This window comes from Tiliqua scincoides, chromosome 3 (assembly GCF_035046505.1).
Source record: "Tiliqua scincoides isolate rTilSci1 chromosome 3, rTilSci1.hap2, whole genome shotgun sequence".
Taxonomy (NCBI): domain Eukaryota; kingdom Metazoa; phylum Chordata; class Lepidosauria; order Squamata; family Scincidae; genus Tiliqua; species Tiliqua scincoides.
Genome location: NC_089823.1, coordinates 174,019,673 through 174,039,657, shown reverse-complemented (window position 1 = coordinate 174,039,657; position 19,985 = coordinate 174,019,673). Strand labels below are relative to the sequence as shown.

Genomic DNA, 19,985 nt, shown 5'->3' with positions numbered 1-19,985 from the left:
GCCCTTGATACCACAAGTGGAAAGCTGCTTGAAAAATATCCATATTTGTAACAACTGCAATGTTCTGCATAGCAATCATTTACAGATTGAAAGGAACATGTTCAACAGCACTGCTCATCCTGACCCACTGTGATTAAACTATTGAATCCTAAATAACTTTCAACAGCAGCTGTGAAACTAATGCTAGAAAGCAAAGTGAGGTGTAACATAAACCTGTTTCAGAACAGGCTGCAAAAATTGGGAGGGTATAGATAATCTTTGGAAGCTACTCTTACCCTTCCATTTCTAAGCCGGTACAGATTCTCATCATAGCAAAGCAATGAAGGCAATTGTCTATATGTAGGCTGTAATGTGTTATCACTTGTGTTCACCAACATTGGCACACACTCAATACCCTATCTACTAGTCCTGGGTATCCCTGAACATAGGCAGCCACATAGGCAAAGCCAGAATAATTAGAAAGAGTTATTTTATTCTTTGTTGTTTTTTTACAAAAGACATTTCACAATATGAATTACACTAAATAGAATTAATTTTTGTTTCTGGAAAGAGCCATCACTACACATTCAAAGGTGTTTTTCAACTTGTCCATACAAAATATGTTCTTTACATTGGAATACATATTCACAAAGCAGATCTTAGAAGCATACATTGCAAGGGTGCTTGGTGAAAAAAAAAATGCTTCAGCAGGGAATTATTGTGCAGTGAGAACTCTGTTGGCTATACATTTTTATTACACCAGTTTAAACAGATCTTTGCTGGCATATTTTTCCAAATTACATTCCCTTTGTCAAAATGAAAAACATTAAAGTGTAACAGAACATGTCAAAATAACCAATAGAACAAGGCCAAGCACTTCCTTTCCAGTACTGCCATTAAGTTAAATAGGAATCAAACCACAGAGAAGACACTCAAAGATACAATCTTTTAGAGCCAAGTATTTGCAGTAGGTGAGTTAAGCATATGCTTCTCTCTCCCATTGAAATCCATGGGCTACAGAATGGTTTATCTGTGACTAGCAGCATCATGCCAGCTGATGTTCTGAGTTAGTTGCTGTTCTAAGCATTGTAAATAATTTAACTTCTTGCTATAGCCATAGTCCACAATTAACAGTCTTTTGTCTAAAAGATTAGCAGTTGTGTTAATTATCCTGAATAGCACATGACTGTAAAATGTTAAAAGAGCAAGACAGTAAGGCAGGAATCCATAGTCCATCAATGCCAACTAGGCTACTAAAACATAATTGGGTTATGGACTGAAGTTTTACCAACCACATCATACACAGTGCTGCTATCTGAATGCAAAATAGATATGTATCTGCAAAAGACATTAGGCCTTTTGGTAATGTAACTTAGCACAGACTCCTTATAACATTTAATAAGGCTTTATTAATAGAGGTCCAACAAACTGTGTATCTTGGAGCTGATCCTGTAAATCTGTATGTAGTTAGTCTCTGGTGCTTTGACTGTGAAGCTTGCTAGTGCCACTGTTTGGAGAAATGACTAGGTACTAGTTACATTTTAATTTCAAACTGCAGCAGATACATGGTAAAGCTATAACATCAGTACAAGATTATGGAAACAAGACACTGGAATGCCACAGCTGAAAATACAATCTGCTGTGTTTAGACGTTATTAGAATATCTAATTATTTTGCTTGCTATTTGGCACATGGTAATGAGGCAGTATGTGTTTTTTAAAGCCTGCAGTTCTGTGCCCTTGTTAAGGGGTCATGCCCATGAAATACCAGACTTACTGCTATATCCTACCTCTTACTCTTCAGTTAAGAGCTGGGAAAGCAGTACACTGGCTTTCAAGACATTCATGAATTCTTGAGTGCGTTTTGGCATCTCCTTACTAGATGAAGTTATTTGCAGGCCCCTCTTGTCATTTTTCTTCCCACCTCTGTGTTGGTCTACATATCTTTGCAGCTCTGGGGCTAAAGTTTTTCTAGAGCAATAGTACCAAGAGTTTCTATTTTCTCTTTCCCAGCTGGGGTCTTTTGCTTCTAAGAGCTGTGTGACAGATACGTGGTCAGCAGTGTAGCCATATCCTGGGAGAAGTTGTACCTCTTGAGTATTAGCCACTGCACAACTATAAGAGGCATAGGATCCTGGTTCCCTCTCCCAAAGTTGATATCCCTACCCTGCCTGTGGGCCTCAATATATTTTACATTTCTAACAAGAGTGTTAACTATAAAGTTAACGTTAGACTGCTATGCAGTCTATAACAGCACCACTTCTTTTGCTCTCTTCATACTGTACCATCAGACTACTTTGATTTCTCTCCATAGTTGAAAGTCTCTACGTCTGTTTCTGGTAAGAGGACTGGGGAAGGAGGAGAGTCCACCACTAGGCTGTCATTTAACAAATTATATTGAAGTATAGAAATTTTTAACAAAATGAGTCAGCTACAGACTATGAATCTGTACAAATCAACAGCTTTTATTTAAGCTGAGTTGCTGAACTAACTGTATCCCCTGGACTGAGGTTAAACACACAAACAACATAGCATGTTCTGTCATGCAGTCCAGAACAAAAACAAATGGGGATTTTGTCACAGGCTTCCTGGATATAACACATATCACTAAAGTGTTTCATGACAGTGAGATTTGAGAGGATCTATTTTAGAGACTCAGAAGGCAATTCCAAGCACATTCTGTCTGAATACTTCTGTATTCAGAAGTATTGCCTACTAGAAAGCAAATATTTAGTACAGTACACAAAAGTATTAAGAGACTTTCATTAATATTAACTTTGTAGAAGGTACCTATGGAATTTCTAGAAATTGCCACCAACTAACTCTGTTAGGATCTTAATTTCAGTTTTTAATTTCACTCCAAGTTTATTTAGGATAAAGTAATGTTCTCTCACAATGGGAAGTCTGAGTCAAACTGTGTGCTTCAGCCACATCACTGTGCAGTGGTTTATTGTGCTTCAGCTAAAGCAGAATGCTATGCCTGGCTCTGTGCTGCTTACCATGGAATATATACCTCTACCTCTTGTACATTTGTACGAGTGTTTGTAGTGCTATTGTTTGTGGCACAGCTATGAGACTGCAAACACTATGGAAAACACAGCAGCCATGATGGCTTCCTTTGCAGCAATAGTAGACCTTCAAATGAGTCACTATCAAACAAAACTATAATCTGCACATCATATGGTCAGGCTGTTAGCATAGAATTTAGACCAGTTGCTGTTTGTATCAGCCAAGGTGGCATAAGTGAGTCAACAGGGTTTTCTAACTCATGCTACTATTTTGGCCATTAGAAGAATGCACATCTATAGGGGCAGATAACATAAAATGCACTCTATCATAGTTGAAAGTTTGTATGTGCATATTTACTTGTTATGCAAAAGACAGCAGTATAGAGTCTTCTTGCATTTCCCATGAAGTAAAAAAAAGATATACAATAAAAGTGCATGTCAAAATAAGTTTTCCCCCCTCTAACATTAAGGATTCCTGTCCCATAAGCTAGCACACCATAGTTTTTGCTAGCATAAATTTGTTTAAAGTGCCTATTTGCTTTCCTAGATAGTTGTACAATCCTAATGCATACAATAGGGAAAAAAGAATAGTGGACTACAATAATATTACACTATTCATCTATTGCAATTATTTATCATAGTGATTCTTCACCTTCACTCCTTGCATTGTATAATCCAAAACTATAACAAAAACCAGAACACCATGGAACAAGATCTGTTTCCATGAGAATACAACCCTTAAACACAAAAGGCATTAATTTTTCATAATTAAGATGACTCATGTTAAAAATGAATTGTCAGCTCATATGCTCCTGACTACTTCGTTTCCATCTCAAAACACCGGTACCCAGGTGTGTAAAATGCCACAAATGGAAGGCAAGACAGTATATATGTCAGCAATGCAAACTAGGCATGAAGATTATGGAATAACACATTTCCCATTTTGTTCTAATGTTTTCTTTTTCTGCAATGTTTAAAGTCACAGCATCTAACACTAGATGCTGATTCCTTGTATTTCTTAAACAGGTAAGTAGTACTGGAAAGCAGGCGCCTTTGTACCCTAATTCACATTACATGCATTCTTTTTAAGTTGCTGTCCTTCTGGCTTTCCACATTATCACATAGTGTTACCCAAGGTAGCTTTAAAGGACTCAGTACAGCTACTTTTTTGGGAGGGGGGGGCACCAGATTTTGGGTTTAGTTGAAGACAAGTTTTTCTTATTTTAATTCACACAAAAGATTTTGTAGCAGCTGGGGGGACAGTCTGTTCATACGTAATAGTATAGCTTCTACATTAACAATATTTGAGTGCATTAAACATGACAGAATTAAGTTAGAGTAATGTAGCCCAGCTTAATGTGAAGGACTGGGTGCTGTACTTGAAGACAAATGCTGATCCAGAGATCTGCCTCATGTAGGTCACCGCTGCACCGATGATCCATACAGAAGAGTGTAATTGCACTGTGAACCTCATTTTCATTTTAGGAACTACATAAGGAAACTACTATGTTTAATAAGCATGTCCCCCACAGATCATAACGGGATGTAAAGACATTTGCTTCCAATGTTAAATTACTTTGATTCCTCGAACAGAACAAGCAACTTCTCCGTTAGCAAGTAAGAGATAGACAGCAACGTGTTTAAACGCACACAGATAAATGAAAGCATGGTGTAACTCTTATCCAATCAATGCTGGTTATGTTGGCCTCTGGCGAAGTGGCAAGCAAAGTCATACTTGTTTTTGCACTTGCAACCACATATGTTACACTGGAAAGGGTTCTCAAATCCATGACATCCCATGTGAATAGTATAAAGGATATTGTCAGCAAAATACATATCACAGTGCTGGCAGTGATGCAGAAGCTGAGGATCCTGAACTGGAAGAGTTGGTGCTGGAGTACTTGGCTGGCTATTACTTATGCTTGGGGTACTGGCATGGGCACTGTGGTCACTGCTAGGACCTGCCACTGGACTGTAGTTTCTTTGAGTCTGTGCAGGACGAGGATCAGGGCTCGTTGGGGAGGAGCTCTGAGGAATACTTGTTGACACAGCTGGAACAATAGCTGGTGCAGCAGGCTGCTGCATCATAAAAGGCTTTTCATCTTGACACGGTACAACGTCAGGAGAGGGTGGGTTTTGGTTTTCAGGAGGCAAGCTAGACAACTGTCCTGCTAAAGTCGATAGCTGGTTTAAAGGATTATCTACCATAAGGTCTTGTGGGTCTCTTGGCAAGCCACCAGTCTCTGCTGGCTTTGTCATACTGTCATATGCCTCAGTCTGAATGTTTGGGATTTCATGGGTGAAGTCGTTAAGGTAGTCTGGTTTTTGAACCACCATGGAAGGTGGGCTCAAGTTAATTAGTGCTCTTCGGCTGTATCCCAAGTTACTAGTCTTCTTTTGCAAGACCCCCCACATCTTCTTGCTACTAAGGGAAGGCCTTGTACCCTTTATAGGCACCATTTTATGTTTGCGTCTGCGATGGTGGGAAAGATTGCTTCGGTCACTACAGCGAAAGGAACATAATTCACATTTATAAGGTTTTTCACCAGTATGTGATCTCATGTGAGCTTCCAGGTGGCGTTCATAGGCTGATGCAAAAGGGCATAAGTGGCATCTGTGCGGCTTCTCACCTGTAGGAATACAAGTCATAGATTTTACCACTGTGATACAGAAAACATCTTAAAGGAGAGAAAATAGCTAGAACTGAGCCACTGATTTTAAAAAAGTATTAGAACTTCTAAAACTGCAACTTGAAATACTTATCAGATGAACAATAGTCAAATGAATGTCTTATATGCCTGGCAGCACTCAAAAAACATGTTATGAAGTTTGGCAAGTACAAGAAATAACAAGATCAGGAATCTAAACAGTGATTTTTAGAATAGGCAAAAGCATTTTCCTAATTAGTTCCACATCAACTACTTCATGTGGTTTATTTTCCAAGTTTTACTTGGCACTTGATTGAGTCACAGAAGTTTGTTACTGGGAAAAAAAAAAGGAAAAACCATTAAAATATCACACCTGGTCTCCTGACTAGAGAACATAATGCCCGTTTAATACAATACAGGGACACGTATGTGTGTGCTTGTCCCAACAACATGTTGCACAATTACTGCATAGCTACAAAAACCATAGTCATACCTGTGTGGATTCTGATATGTTCTATCAGACGTGCTGTTCCTTTGCTGGCGTAGTTACAGTATCGACACTTTAGTTTCCCATCAAAAGTTCTTTCAAACCCATCTACCAACACTCCTGAGTTTTCATCCAGTGAGACTTCAACTGAAGGATGATCCAGACCATTTTGATCACCTTCTGTCCCTGCTGCAAAATGTAACATGATGAAATCAAAATACACACTAGGACGTTCACTGCTATACCTTGACATTATTGTGTATACTATTTCACAGATACAATATACAAAATACCTGGTTCAGATACAGGTAGAAGGAGATTTCCTAGATATTATCCAGCTTTTTACTTAAACTTTGAATGAAAGTTCAACATCACCAAAGGCTAACTTACCTCCTTGAAGAGTCTCTGCTTCTTTGTCCCCACTAACAGAGCCTGAAATCATGTTCACATGGTGAGTCTGTTGAGTTAGATATTCCTGAAAATCTTTTACAAAATCCAAAGGTTCTGGTTTCTTTTCACCCATATTCACTCTACAACTTCACAATGTTGTGGGTCTGAAATATAAAATGAAGATTCACAGGAAACAGCAAACAATTTAAAATTGTTATTTATTGTCAACAGTGCAGCTCAGAGATTTTGATCTGTCAAGACCAGCCAATGAACTTCACAGCAGAGACAAGAACTGAAGTAGGGCTGTCCATATCTAGCCTTACACCCTAAGCTGCTATGTCATACTAGCTGTAAGATATTCAACATAAAGCTGAAAACCTGTACAATTCATAGCAAGAAACATTCCTATTCATGTCACTCCAAATCCTTCACAAATCTTAAGTTCTTTTCTCAGATTCAGGGGTTTGTCTGCAATGATATATAAATATATATTCTGAAGCAACAACACCACTCTGAAGAAACACTTGGGCATTCATAATTTGGTAAGAAAAGCAAAGGAGAAACTGCAGTTTCTGTTTTGAATCCTTAGATTCCATATTAGATGGCAGGTTTCTTGGAAGAGCATTCACAGTCTTGCCGAATCCTAGCATCTATACCCTGCTTTCCAAATTCATATTATAAGAAAGCAGCTAGCTGGCCTGACTACAAAAGTTCATTCAACATTCAGAAGTTCATTCAAGCCAGTATTGTGTTTATGGAATTTGTGACTTTGCTGCCTTTTATTAAATGTTGTATATTCCTAAAACAAATTCTAAAATTTCTGGTGCAATGTTGAAAATGCCCAGTGGGTGAGAAGCAAAATCTCTGCAGTTCAATTTTATTCACTAATGCAAACAATGTGTAGTTTACAGTGATTAAGCCTTGGATAGCAGCCCTTTGAGGCAAATCTTCAAGAATAATATTCTTTCCCCCCAAAATAATTTAAGTACAGCTTATACCTGAAATTTTCTATTATGGAGAAAACATTCTGAACTTTTCTTCAGGCCATCAGACAAAAGAGAGAACACACCAATCCCAGGTTTCCTAGCAGGGAAGAAAAACCCCATTTTTAACAACTTTCTTCTATTTGGCTATGGCTGTCTTTGCAGAGAGGTGTTCCAATATCAGGAATGAAACTGGTAAAAGCACCTCAGTTGCTCATTGTACAAATTCCTTTTCAAAAGCATTCATCCTTCAGCAATTCCAGTCTTAAATCCCCTTTATTTGATTCTATACAGGTTTCACCATTATCACTTTTGAAAATTGTTTTTCTGCAAATGCTGACATATAAATGTTTTTAATCTACAAAGGCCCAAACCACAATAAGTTACTTAATCTTTTAAAATCACAGCTATCTGAAAAGGATTTTTTTGGTCAGGTGTTGTGATTAATCCCACTAACCTTCCCATTGCCAAATATATTGGTTTTGCAGTGCAAGTTCTGAAGGCCACGGGAGCATCATCTTGTTGTGTCTGATAAAAAGGCCCATTTATTGCATCATTCAATTTATAATAGCGGCCAGTCAAAGTACTTGGGAAAACTCAAAACAGGACAAAATTATGACAGACATGTCCATTAATGAATATTAGCCATGATAGCTAAACTTCCAGGGTCAGAAGTACACAACCAGTATACCAACGAAGTGATTGGCGATGGGACAAACAGTAGGGGAGAGCTGTTGCTCTCTTGTCCTGGAGAAAGCTTCCTAGAAGCATTTGGCCAGCCTCTATTCAAGATAGGATTGGACAGATTCTCAGTATTTATTTTATTTTAAGAAATTTAAACCTCACCTTTTCCATGCCGAAGCAAATACCCAATGCAACTTACAAAGTTTTATAGTCAAGTACAGAGCATCACAGCAAGTAAAAACATCAAGCAAGGCAGTAAAACATTAATTTTAACATTACATGGTGAAAAATGAATGTCAAAACAGAGCAAAGTTTAAGGGAAAAAGAAAAAAAGAAACTCATTGAGCCAGTGGGGAACAGATAAGTCCAGGGAGACCATCAGGTCACAACAGTATGACAGAAGCGCAGAGGGCAAATATCCACTCAGCAGCCAAATGCCAGACAAAACCGGTATGTTCTGAGACCTCATAGAAAACCCATGAGCAAGGGAGCAGTTTTCAGTTCCCCCGGGAGGGCATTCCACAGCTGTGGCACAGAGAAAGCTTATCCCTGAGCTGCCACCCCTCTCACTTGGACAGCACTTGGGACAAAGGCTGCACTTGTAGAAGAGCCCCTTCAGCTGACTTGAGAGAGTGGGCTGGAATATATGGAAGGAGGTGGTCTTTCAGGTAGCCTGGAAGCCTGGAAGAATTAGAACTAGAACCTTGAATTGGGACTGTAAGTGGATGGGCAGCCAGTGTAACTGCTGGAGAAGTGGTCCAGTCAAGTCATAACATCTGGCCCCCTTAACCACTCATGCCGCAGCATTCTGCACTAATTGCAGTTTCTGAACTGTTTTGGCAGATAGCCCCACATACAAGTGCATTGCAGTAATGCAGTCTGAAGTTACTAAAGCACAGGTCACCAATGCCAGATCCAAATGGCTCAAGTACGGTTTCAGTTGGTGCACCAGCTTCAGCTGGGTGAACGCACTATGGTTCCTACAGAGCTGTTTTTAAATGAATCGGGGAATACCTTCTTAGCCACTTTTCATATTGGAATCTGTGATTGAAATAATTGTTTCTGGACCCCATCAGGGAAGACAATTAGCAGCAGCACAAGATATTGACCACAAAAAATACACACTTATAAACACTGCCCTTGAGCATCAGGTGGAGAAAGAAGAATTCTACTGAAATTAGAGATCCAGGAGAGACTAGAACAGCCAGGTGAAAATTCAATCTCCACCTATGCTCCTAACATCTCCACTGAAAATGTAGCAAACTAGAAGACCAAACATTTGTGTACCCTTTCACCAAATAAAATGTGTTGTACTAAAGAGTACAGGTTGTGCCTCATTATCCAATGGGGGTTCCGTTCCAGAACCTCCAGTGGAAAAAGAGCTTTAAAGACCCACTTCTAGGTTTCTTGCTCCTCCACTGTTGCCCCAGAATGCATTGGTATAGGTGCTATACCATATTCAGCCACTAGATGGGGTAAATAATTTGATTATTCACTCCACCTAGTGGCTGAATGTGGTACCAATGCATTCTGGGGTGACGATGGAGGAGCAAGAAACTCAGAAGTGTGTCTTTAAAGCTGTCTTTAAACCCTGAGAAGCTTGCAACTAGTGTAGTTTAACAGCGTGAAGGTAGGAAATTGGATTTTGGTGCTTTCTTCCTTGTTACAAGGCATTTAAAGGCAACAGTGGTGAGTCAAATTAGTGGATACCGAGATTCCACCTGTATCTAGATTTATAAAGTAAAATGAGATTCTTAAAAAGTAAACACTATTACCTTATTGCACCAAGCCATCTTCAAAGCTATGAATCAGACATCAAAAATCCACTCTTGAAATGCAAGTTCCATTTTATATGGAAAATAAACTTCTTGGATTAATGCACTGCCAGCCTACAAAAAAGAAAACAAAATTAAAATGTATTTTGCACTAAAAGCTAAGTTTGCATTATATATTTAACTCTATTTCTTTAATAAGAAATTAAACACCATCTCAAACTCGAAAATTTAACTTTAATAATAAACATAGAGCAAAGAACCAGCAATATGCCAATTTTCAAATAGTAAATGGCCTACTACGCACTAAAGCCAAAAATGTCACATGACAGCAGTAGACATTTGTTGAAACCCAGATTTGCCCTAACATCACATGAAGTCAGGATTGCACAATTCAAACAATATATATTGAACCGTCGAGGTCTCAATAATCCTCTTGAGACTACCAAAGGGGGGGGGAGCGCCAGCAAACTTGTAAAGTTTGCAGCTGTTGATCCTGGAGAGTCACAAGTTGTGTGGGTCTGCCACGCACGCCTCCCAATGCCTTGTAAGGAATTAAAAATCACTTCGGGTTTTACAAAAAAAACTGAAGTGATTTTTTTTCTACTGTAAGGTTCAGCCTAGCAGAGGCCACAGACAGACATGTGCGGCCTCTCCTGGGCTTAGACACCCCTCTGGAGGCAAGGGAGTGCACGTGGGGAGGGGGGCAGTTCCGTGAATAAGTGAATCCACAGATACAGCCCCCCGTACTTTGTTTAGTCACATCTTTTAAAGTAAATGACATATCTAGCATCACTTCCAACAGGTGCTTAACGTTTTTATTTACAAAAACTTTTTACCTACCTTCTTTCTGCTGTTATCATTTCTTACAGGTTTAAGTTAACTTGGGTTCCATTTGTTGAATACTGCATTAGGAGAAAAAGAAAGAAAACCCACATTACTTTGCAATTAATAGTGCAAACCAAGACATAGTTAATGGTTATTTGAAAGTTACAGCATTAGGTGAGGGCTTATTCTCACATAATTCTGCAGACGATGCAGTCTAATAACACACCCTATCCATGTTTACTTGTACATAAATTCTATCAAGTGTAATGGGGCTTACTCTCAAGTTACTGCACATAAAATTGCAGTCTAAGGCTGAAGAGAAAAGAAAAGAGATGCCTGAGGGGGAACGTGATTGAGACATACAGAATTATGCATGAGAAGCATAAAGTGAATAGAGAGATGCTCTTTACACTCTCACATAACACCAGAACCAGGGGACATCCACTAAAATTGAGTGTTGGGAGGGTTAGGACAAAAGAAAATATTTCTTTACTCAGCGTGTGGTTGGTCTGTGGAACTCCTTGCTATAGGATGTGGTGACAGCATCTGGCCTGGATGCCTTTGAAAGGGGATTGGACAAGTTTCTGGAGGAAAAATCCATTACGGGTTACAAGCCGTGATGTGTATGTGCAACCTCCTGATTTTAGAAATGGGCTATGTCAGAATGCCAGATGCAAGGGAGGGCACTAGGATGAGGTCTCTTGTTATCTGGTGTGCTCCCTGGGGCATTTGGTGGGCTGCTGTGAGATACAGGAAGTTGGACTAGATGGGCCTATACGGCCTGATCCAGTGGGGCTGTTTTTATGATCTTATGAAATCTTATACACATCTTCCTGAGAATAAGATCCATTGAAAAACTGGGGTTTCGACTAGGCAGGCATAGGATTGCGCTGTAAATGTTGGTAGTGTATGCCTTTAAGAGGGAAACAGAATCGTGCACAAACACTTCAGGAGTAACAGACCAGAATTTGGTGATATTTATAAGGTCTGAAACTTCTGCACATACATCAGTGCCTTTTAAGATCAAATATCAACGGAAATCAAAATGTAAAATTGAAGTTCCACATTTTCAAACAAGCTGTAATCCTGTACTCTTTAAGAGAGGTATAAAGATGTGATAATAAACGAATGCATTCCCTGTACTAAAAATTCCCTTTCAAATTGATGTAGACCATTTAATTCTGTTGGATACAGTATCAACATGGATAATCCCATGGCATAGTTTTCAGACAAAAAAGGAATGTTTACTTTACTCAGCTGACACTGCTGTACAAAACACTGCTTGGGATCTTCATAGTAAATTCTAGCTGCAGTTGAACAACTCCATACTCCCATACAGAGCTAGAAAATACACCAGGCACTGGACTGTTCAAGTGCTTTACATTTTGATAGTGTTTACAAGCCTGATATTTGTTCAGCTCTGTGTGGGGAGGCATTTAAGTTTGATGCTCAAACTTAAGCTGCAATCGTATCCACAACTGAGTTGGGAGTAAACTCAGAGCCCAATCCTGTGCTCAGTGGCACGTCTCCGTGCCGCTGAGCACTGTCACAAACGTACATAAGGCACATTTGCCAGCCTCACCTCCGGGCTCCCGCCATTGTTACGTGAAAATCTCCTTTTCCCTTCCAAGTTGTGATTTTGTATGTACATGGACTAAAAACTCATGCAGGTCAAACCTCAGAATACAGGGCACCCTTCCCCCAGTCCAAGGCCCTGGTAGAAGTCACAAGTTTGCAAAGCTCAAGGTGATTACATCCCCTCCTCCAGTCAAGGAATGTCTCCTGATTATGCAAAACAAGCATGCACCTCCGGAGGAAGAAGTATATTGTTGTAGCTTTATCACTCTTAAACTCCTTATGCAAACTGCCTCCCTCCCCCAGTCATGGCATATACCCAGTCATCATGTTCTTGCATGCTCCACGTGTCCTACTGTGTATACTGAGCACGTGCACAGCTCTGGGATACTTCCGGTCATTCTAGGTCAGCTTCCAGGTCAGCCAAGCCCCTTTTAAGAGAGAACTCCGCCACATGGCTCTCTCTCTGGCTGCCCTCCCAAGGGAGTGGTCTTTCCTAGGACTCTTTCCCATCCAACCGCTCCCCGGGACAGGTAAATATATCTTGCGTCTAAAACTCTCTCCCTTCCATCCTACCTATTTCTCCCCTTCTTCCCCCATCTTTAGTTAGCAAACGGGGTTAGGCAGACCAGGGACCCCTAAAATCCTTCCCTACAACCTATCCTTTCCGGATTTCTTATCGGATACACCAGATACATAGCACATGCAACCATCATAAAGCTAGGTACACTGTATCCAAGTACTAGGATTCAAGTAGACATATACTTACCATTTTCCATGTGTATTATGTTTACCTTTGTGTGTTTTTGCAATAAAAATATAATCCTTTGATTGAAAGTTACCTTTCTCCCAGTCTCCTCTTTAAGCTAAACAAGGGATTTCTTTGCTTTACGCTGTCTTGCTATCCAGCCTATGGTCCTAAAGTTTCCAAAAGGGTAATATAATAACTCCCTTAAACATAACAGCCCTTTATGGTAACACCGTTGCTAGCCCAGCGCCAGCCAGTGCTGGGCTAGCACGGGGTGGGGAAGAGGCTCCCGGACCGCTGAGCAGCGGCATGGCAAGTGGGGCATGGAGGAGGCATTCCGGCGAGGGGGGAGGATGGTGGGGGGTGGAGAGATGGCAGGGAGGAGGTGTGACAGGGAGGTGTGACGCAGGGAGGGGGGTGGGCTGGAGGTGTGCCTGGGGGAGGGATGGGAGGTGGGACCGCGGAGCTCTGTGGGGCTGCGTGCCCTACACGAGTGCCTTTACCTTACCACCAACCTTTCAGTCGGCGGTAAAGTGAGTAGCCCCATTGCAGGGCTGCTTACCTTATTCGGGGGAAGGGGATGAAAGTCCCCTCGGGAGGTGCAGGATCCAACGGCAGCCCTTCTCGGTGCCGCAGAGCCTGGGTGCTCAGGATTGGGCTGCCCATTGACTATAATAGATCATAATTCTGAGTAGACATGCATAGTTGGGCTCTTAATAGTCAAAGTCACTCACATCACTTTCAAGGCCCATTCACATCACATCACTTTCAAGGCCCATTCACATAACATTTGAATGTATTTCATGGAAGATAGCAATGTGTGGTTGGCAGCAAATACTGTACTTAACTTTTTAGTTACAGATTTGGGGATTTTTAGTTACCGTTTTTGTGTTTTATAATTTCTTTACTGTGTGTTTTGTTTTTTCATTTGATTGTTAATTGCCTTGAATCACTTTTGGCAAGAAAGGTGGGATATTTTAAAAATAAAATAATTTTTTTTAGAAGTTTCCATTTTCTGCCAGAGACAAATTCATTAGGCCTTTTACAGCATGTGAAGAAGACAACAAATCCAAAACAAAACACAGCTTGCCAGTGGCCAATTTCAATTCCAGAGGCAAAACAAAAGCCCTAGAGGGAGGAAGATTAGCAAATCAGTCACCAGTAATCCTCTGTAACCATGTATTTGTTGCTTTATTCTCATTAGATGACTTTCATCCCTAAAACAGTGGCTAATGTGAGCAACAGACCTAATACTAAAAGCTCTTCTCCAAAATATGTTGAGTAGTCATTCCTTTGATCCAGCTAAGATATGCAACTATGCTTCTGCTGTCATTGAAGCAGGTCAGCTTTGTATGCTCAGCCAACAAGACACACCAAACAATCTAAAAAGCTTCAAACAGAGGGACTGCACATCACGCCATAGCAACTGTGTAACTTCTGCACTCGCTTGCAATGTTCTACCTAGTCAACTCCTCTAGGAACTGCACAGAGGGAGCAACAATAATCATGCAGCGAGGTCACTTGTAAGCTTGCTGGCAATGCTTCACCATTTCCTCATCCCTGTGGACCATGGGCAGTGAGGCTTGAAGGGATGTGGAGCAGCAGAATCCCCGGCAGCTTCAACTATAATGTTGCAAATGTATCTCTGAAGAGCTGCAATATAAATAAGCTCTAATTCTGTTGGGAGCATTTTCACTTCATCTTTTATCACTTATCCACAGTTTATGTAATTCTAGATTTCTATGGTTACTGTAACAATTCACATAATTTTAAACAAGAAACCGAAGAGACAATAAGCAAGAAGAACCAATGCAAGTTACATTAGAACTGGGATCTCTCTCAGGGCCCAATCCTATCCAATTTTCCAGAGCTGGTACAGCTGTGCCCAATGGGATGTGCACAGCATTCTGTGGTGGGGAGGCAATCACAGAGATCTCCTCAAGGTATAAGAACATTTGTTCCCTTACCTCAGGGCTGCATTCTGGCTGCACTGGTGCTGGAAAGTTGGATAGGACTGAGACCTTGGTCAGAAGATCTCCGGAGGTCCAGACTATGGAATACCACCCTCCTTGGCCTCCACCTCTTGAGACCCAGGCAAGGTCCTCCTTGCTAGATGGTTTTCCTTACCATACCTTTCCTTCTTCAGCATACCTTGACTAAATTCATTTTTCTCCCACATTCTTTCCCTTCAACTCTAGCTTTTAGTCATTACTCATATCAAAAGGATTTGTCCCCTTACTTTTTTAAGTTCTCCACCTCTCTGCCCTTAACTGTGAGCTACTTCACATATTACACTGTATGCATGAGCTGGTTTTATATGTCTGCTTAAAAATATACAGTGTGTAAGCATGTGTGGGACACACACAAATACATTATATAGGTATGCTCCTTAGGTTGCTGGGAATGACTACCACAGTGTCCTGTCAAGTACACATTCTGCAGCAAACCTTGGTCAATGTCTTCTCCATCACTGCCTTTTAAACTTTCCCACTCCATAAACTCATCCACTGCTAGCTTAATTTGCCAGTCTCCCTTTCCAAGCTATGCCCCTGAATATAATTACAGAAAGGTAATAGTGAGAGAGGAGTATTGATCATGCTTCCCTTGAGAGTCCCGTCCCCCCCAGACATCTGGCTAACCACTGTGAGATCCAGCAGGATTCTTCTTATGTTCAGTCCCTGTGCATTGTGTTTCAGTGCATCCTTTGCCTGGAGCAATTATCTCTCCTTGTCTCACTTCTCACCCCCACTCAAGATCTCTCTGTATCACCAAACTGCATCTTACGCACAAGTCTTATCAACCCCAGACATACCATGTCAATTTAGACCACCATTCTAGTCTGTTACAGTCAGATCACAAGCCACTAGACCAGCAATTTTCAGCCACTGTGCTGTGGCACATTTGTGTGCTGCAAATGGTCCACAGGTGAGCCACAGGAGTTTGGGAGAGGGTCATTTATTAGTAGAGCTATTCAGGGGTGCAAGTCCTCTGCCAGCAGCACAGTGTGCTGTGTCAACTGTCAAAAAACTGATGGTGTGCCTCAGCGGCACAGCTTGTGATTGTGCAGCCCAGTGCTGAGCTCAAAATAATGCCCTGAAATTATGCAGGCCAGGGCTTTTAAAAAAGTGAAAATGGGGAAAAATTTGCCTCTGTCCCCCAGCAACTTGTCACTCATTTGCTCTGCCACCTCCCCCAGTCCCCCTCCCCCCAATATTAACACCTTACTAGTTTCCTGCTATATCATAACACCACCTAATTGGCTCTTGGAATCAGTCTCACTGGTCAGTTTTGAGTTAAGAAAATCCAGTTTTTGTTACATAATGCAGTTGTATTTTTATTTTCTGGTTATTTTCTGACTATAACTTTTGATAGAATAAAGATATTTTGATGCCGTTTGTTTCATTGCATTCTGCATTAAATTCTGCATCAAATGGTATTCAGAAGTGGTTCTCAAACCTTTAGCACCAGGACCTACTTTTTAGAATTAAATCTGTCAGGATTCAACAGAAGTGATGTCATGACCGGAAGTGACATCATCAAGCAGGAAAATTTTAACAATCCTACCCACACTTAGGAGTAAGTCCCGTTTACTATCATTGATAAAAGCATATGCATAGTAGCCTGTTGAAAGTACAGATCTGTAACATTTCCCCAAATGCAGTCACATAGCATGATAGCATCAAGTCTAAAATACTAAAAATAAAATACTGAAATGAATGGGAACCCACCTGAAATTGGCTTGCGACCCACCTAGTGGGTCCCAACCCAGTTTGAGAAACATTGATCTAGAGCATGCATCCTTAAGGAAAAAGGCCCAGATGGCCATGGATACAATTTCACCTTGCTAGAAAAGCTTGCTAGGATACAAAGAGAGTGACATTTCTGCAAGCATTGATGAACTTGTGACATCAGCCTAATCCACAACTCAGTTCAGCTGCAGTGCTTGAATTCAATGAAGGAGACTAAACAGTTTAAATAGATCATCTGACCTGGGTGGCATAATAGCCAAATCAGAAGATACATCGAAAAACACAAGCTCTGAGGCAGGAGGAGATTTCCCAGACTCTAAAAGTCATCAATCATTGTTAAATGCATATGCCTGTTGAAAGTACAGATCTGTAACATTTCCCCAAATGCAGTCATATACTATGGTAGCATCAGGTCTAATAAATTAAAAATAAAATATTGAAATGAATGGGGACCCACTTTAAATTGGTTCACGACACACCTAGTGATACAAGGACATCTGCAAGAGGAATCTGAAGGCCTTAGGAGTGGACCTCAACAAGTGGGAAACCCTGGCTTCTGAGTGGCCCGCTTGGAGGCAGGCTGTGCAGCATGGCCTTTCCCAGTTTGAAGAGACACTTGGCCAACAGACTGAGGCAAAGAAGGAAGGCCCATAGCCAGGGAGACAGACCAGGGACAGACTGCACTTGCTCCCAGTGTGGAAGGGATTGTCACTTCCGAATTGGCCTTTTCAGCCACACTAGACGCTGTTCCAGAACCACCATTCAGAGCGCGATACCATAGTCTTTCGAGACTGAAGGTTGCCAACAGGAATAGTGGGCCTTGACCCACAGTTTGAGAAACACTAGTATACAGTATAACAGTGTTATTCTAAAATATCAAAGTTTTCACAATTTTAGCTACTAGTGTCAAGCTCAGGTTGCTGCCCCCCCAGTGCAACTGCTACCCCTGTACCCCCTTTGCTATGCTACTGGTGTGCTTTGACAGTTTTGGCACCTTGCCAGTGTGCCATGAGATGAAAAAGGTTGAAAACTGCTGTGCCAGACAGACCTGGGGAATAATAATAACATTAAGAAATGCAGCTACCTTCTCAGCATAAGTCTAGCATCCAATGGTGGGTCTATGGGGGAGGGGGGGAGAAGAGATTTGACAAGGCATTGCTTCCTCAAAACAGCTTGCTAGACCACTTTTGCTCTCACAGTCACAACATCCACAATGATCAGACCGTTGCTGTATTTCTAGGTGGCCACCAGGGTGAAAAGAGGTTACTTTCACCTCTTGTATGAGCATCTGCTGTCTACACAGAAGAAAGTCTCATCATAGTCAATGGGACTTACTTCCAGGAAAGTGTGGATAGGCTTGCAGCCCACTCCACGCCTGTCTACTCAGAAGTAAGTCCCATCATAGTCAATGGGGCTTACTCCCAGGAAAGTGTGGATAGGGTTGCAGCCCCACAGCCAACTCCTATGCATATCTACTCAGAAGTAAGTCCCATCGTAGTCAGTGGGGCTTACTCCCAAGAAAGTGTGGCTAGGCTTGCAGCCCACTCCATGCCTGCTGTCTACTTAGAAGCAAGTCCCATGATAGTCAATGGGGCTTACCCCTAGGTAAGTGTGGCTACTGTTCTTGGGACAGCCTGGTTGGCTGCAGGGGCCAGGCTGCTCCTGCCCGCGGCTGCAGGAGACCCTGCAACAGCCTCCTGGGAGAGGACAGTCCCCTCCCCTCCCCTCCAGCGGGAGGGCGACGCCGCCACCTCAGACGCGTCCCCAGCCCAGCCCAGCCCAGCCCACCTCCACCAGAGGGCTCTGCCAGCCTCCAGCCGCTCTCCCAACTTCACCAGCAGCGGGAGAGCCGGGCACGGGAGGGAGGAGCGCCGCCCTCCGGCCAGGCGGGGAAGGACGACGCCGCCGCCACTCACCTCCGCCACACGCGGCAGCCACCGGCGCCTACGACTCCCCCCGCTGCCGTCGCCAGCGCCGTCGCCGTCTCCATGTTTGTTGTGTCTTCCAGAACCCAGGCGCGACCCGCGTCCTCCCTTGGTCAGCTCCCGCGAGAATTCGGCGGCCCCTCCACCGACGCGCATGCGCGCCTTCACGCCGCTCGGCGGGGCGGGGCCAAAAGGTTTTCTCCAAGAGGAAAGTCTTCAAGGGGCTGTATAGACACTTCCGGATCTCAGGCGCAGCCACAGACTCCGCTTGTGTGCAGCGAGAGCCCGGGACCTGGGAACAGACACTGGTCTCAGAGCGACACTTTGAGTGGCGTCACGAGTGGGGGCAACCCTGGAGAAGAACTTCTGTAGGAACTATATATATATACTTATAGTTTCTCATATATATATATATATATATATATATATATATGTGTGTGTGTGTGTGTGTGTGTATATAAATGCGAAACTGTAACTAGTTATATATATGTCACAGTTTATATGCGTGTGTGTGTATACACACACATACACAGAGTGACAATATATATACATATATATATATACACACACATATAAACTGTAACTTTTATATATATAACTAGTTACAGTTTCGCATTTATATACATGCCTGGGCGGCTGCTGGGGCCAAGCTACATATATGTGTGTGTGTGTGTGTGTGTGTGTGTCGCAAAGCTCCATGATATAAAGTACAATGTATCACAACACTGTTAAGTAGAAAAATAATAATAATTACAATGTATAAAAATAAATAATAATAAAAAGTACCAGGTAACACAACCGTGGTAAGTAGAAAACATCAACACAGAGTGTTTAAACATTAATTTTAACATTAAACACTTTGGTGCAATCCTAACCCCTTACGTCAGTGCTTTCCAGCACTGGCATAGCGTTGCCAATGGGCCATGTGCTGCATCCTGCAGTTGGGTATCACTCACAGAGGCCTCCCCAAAGTCAGGAAATGTTTGTTCCCTGACCTCAGAGCTGCATTGCCCTTATGTCACTGCTGGAAAGTGCCGCCATCTGTCCGGAAAGCCATCTGGAAAAGCACTGACGTAAGGGGTTAGGATTGCGCCCTAAGGACCAATTTTCCAGTACAGTTACAGCCACAAAGCATCCCCAAGATAAGGGAACAAATGTTCCCATACGTTGAGGAGGCCTCTGTGACTGCCTCGCCACCACAAGATGCGGT

General features: G+C 42.0%; 1 protein-coding gene across 3 annotated transcripts; it reads right to left on the bottom strand.

Moving 5' to 3' along the window:
• Positions 1-388: 388 nt before the first annotated feature.
• IKZF5 (IKAROS family zinc finger 5) lies at positions 389-18,888 on the bottom strand. Of its 3 annotated transcripts, none has more exons than XM_066622300.1 (7): positions 18,767-18,888; positions 10,794-10,855; positions 9,954-10,067; positions 7,510-7,594; positions 6,512-6,675; positions 6,128-6,310; positions 389-5,616 (listed from the first exon to the last, which is right to left on the bottom strand). In XM_066622300.1, exons 5-7 carry the CDS (start codon positions 6,642-6,644, stop codon positions 4,673-4,675), a joined length of 1,260 nt encoding a protein of 419 aa, XP_066478397.1. In that variant the 5' UTR covers positions 6,645-6,675; positions 7,510-7,594; positions 9,954-10,067; positions 10,794-10,855; positions 18,767-18,888; the 3' UTR covers positions 389-4,672. The 3 variants fall into 3 exon arrangements, with proteins under 3 accessions (XP_066478397.1, XP_066478399.1, XP_066478398.1); XM_066622302.1 differs by having other exon boundaries at positions 6,128-6,307; XM_066622301.1 differs by lacking the exons at positions 9,954-10,067; positions 10,794-10,855; positions 18,767-18,888 and having other exon boundaries at positions 7,510-7,672.
• Positions 18,889-19,985: the final 1,097 nt, after the last annotated feature.

Coding starts and splice junctions, on each gene's coding strand:
- IKZF5 (XM_066622300.1), bottom strand. CDS start 6,644: ATGGGTGAAAAGAAACCAGAACCTTTGGATTTTGTAAAAGATTTTCAG. Junction 6,311..6,511: donor AGCAGAGACTCTTCAAGGAG/GTAAGTTAGCCT, acceptor TACATTTTGCAG/CAGGGACAGAAGGTGATCAA. Junction 5,617..6,127: donor ACATATCAGAATCCACACAG/GTATGACTATGG, acceptor GTATTCCTACAG/GTGAGAAGCCGCACAGATGC.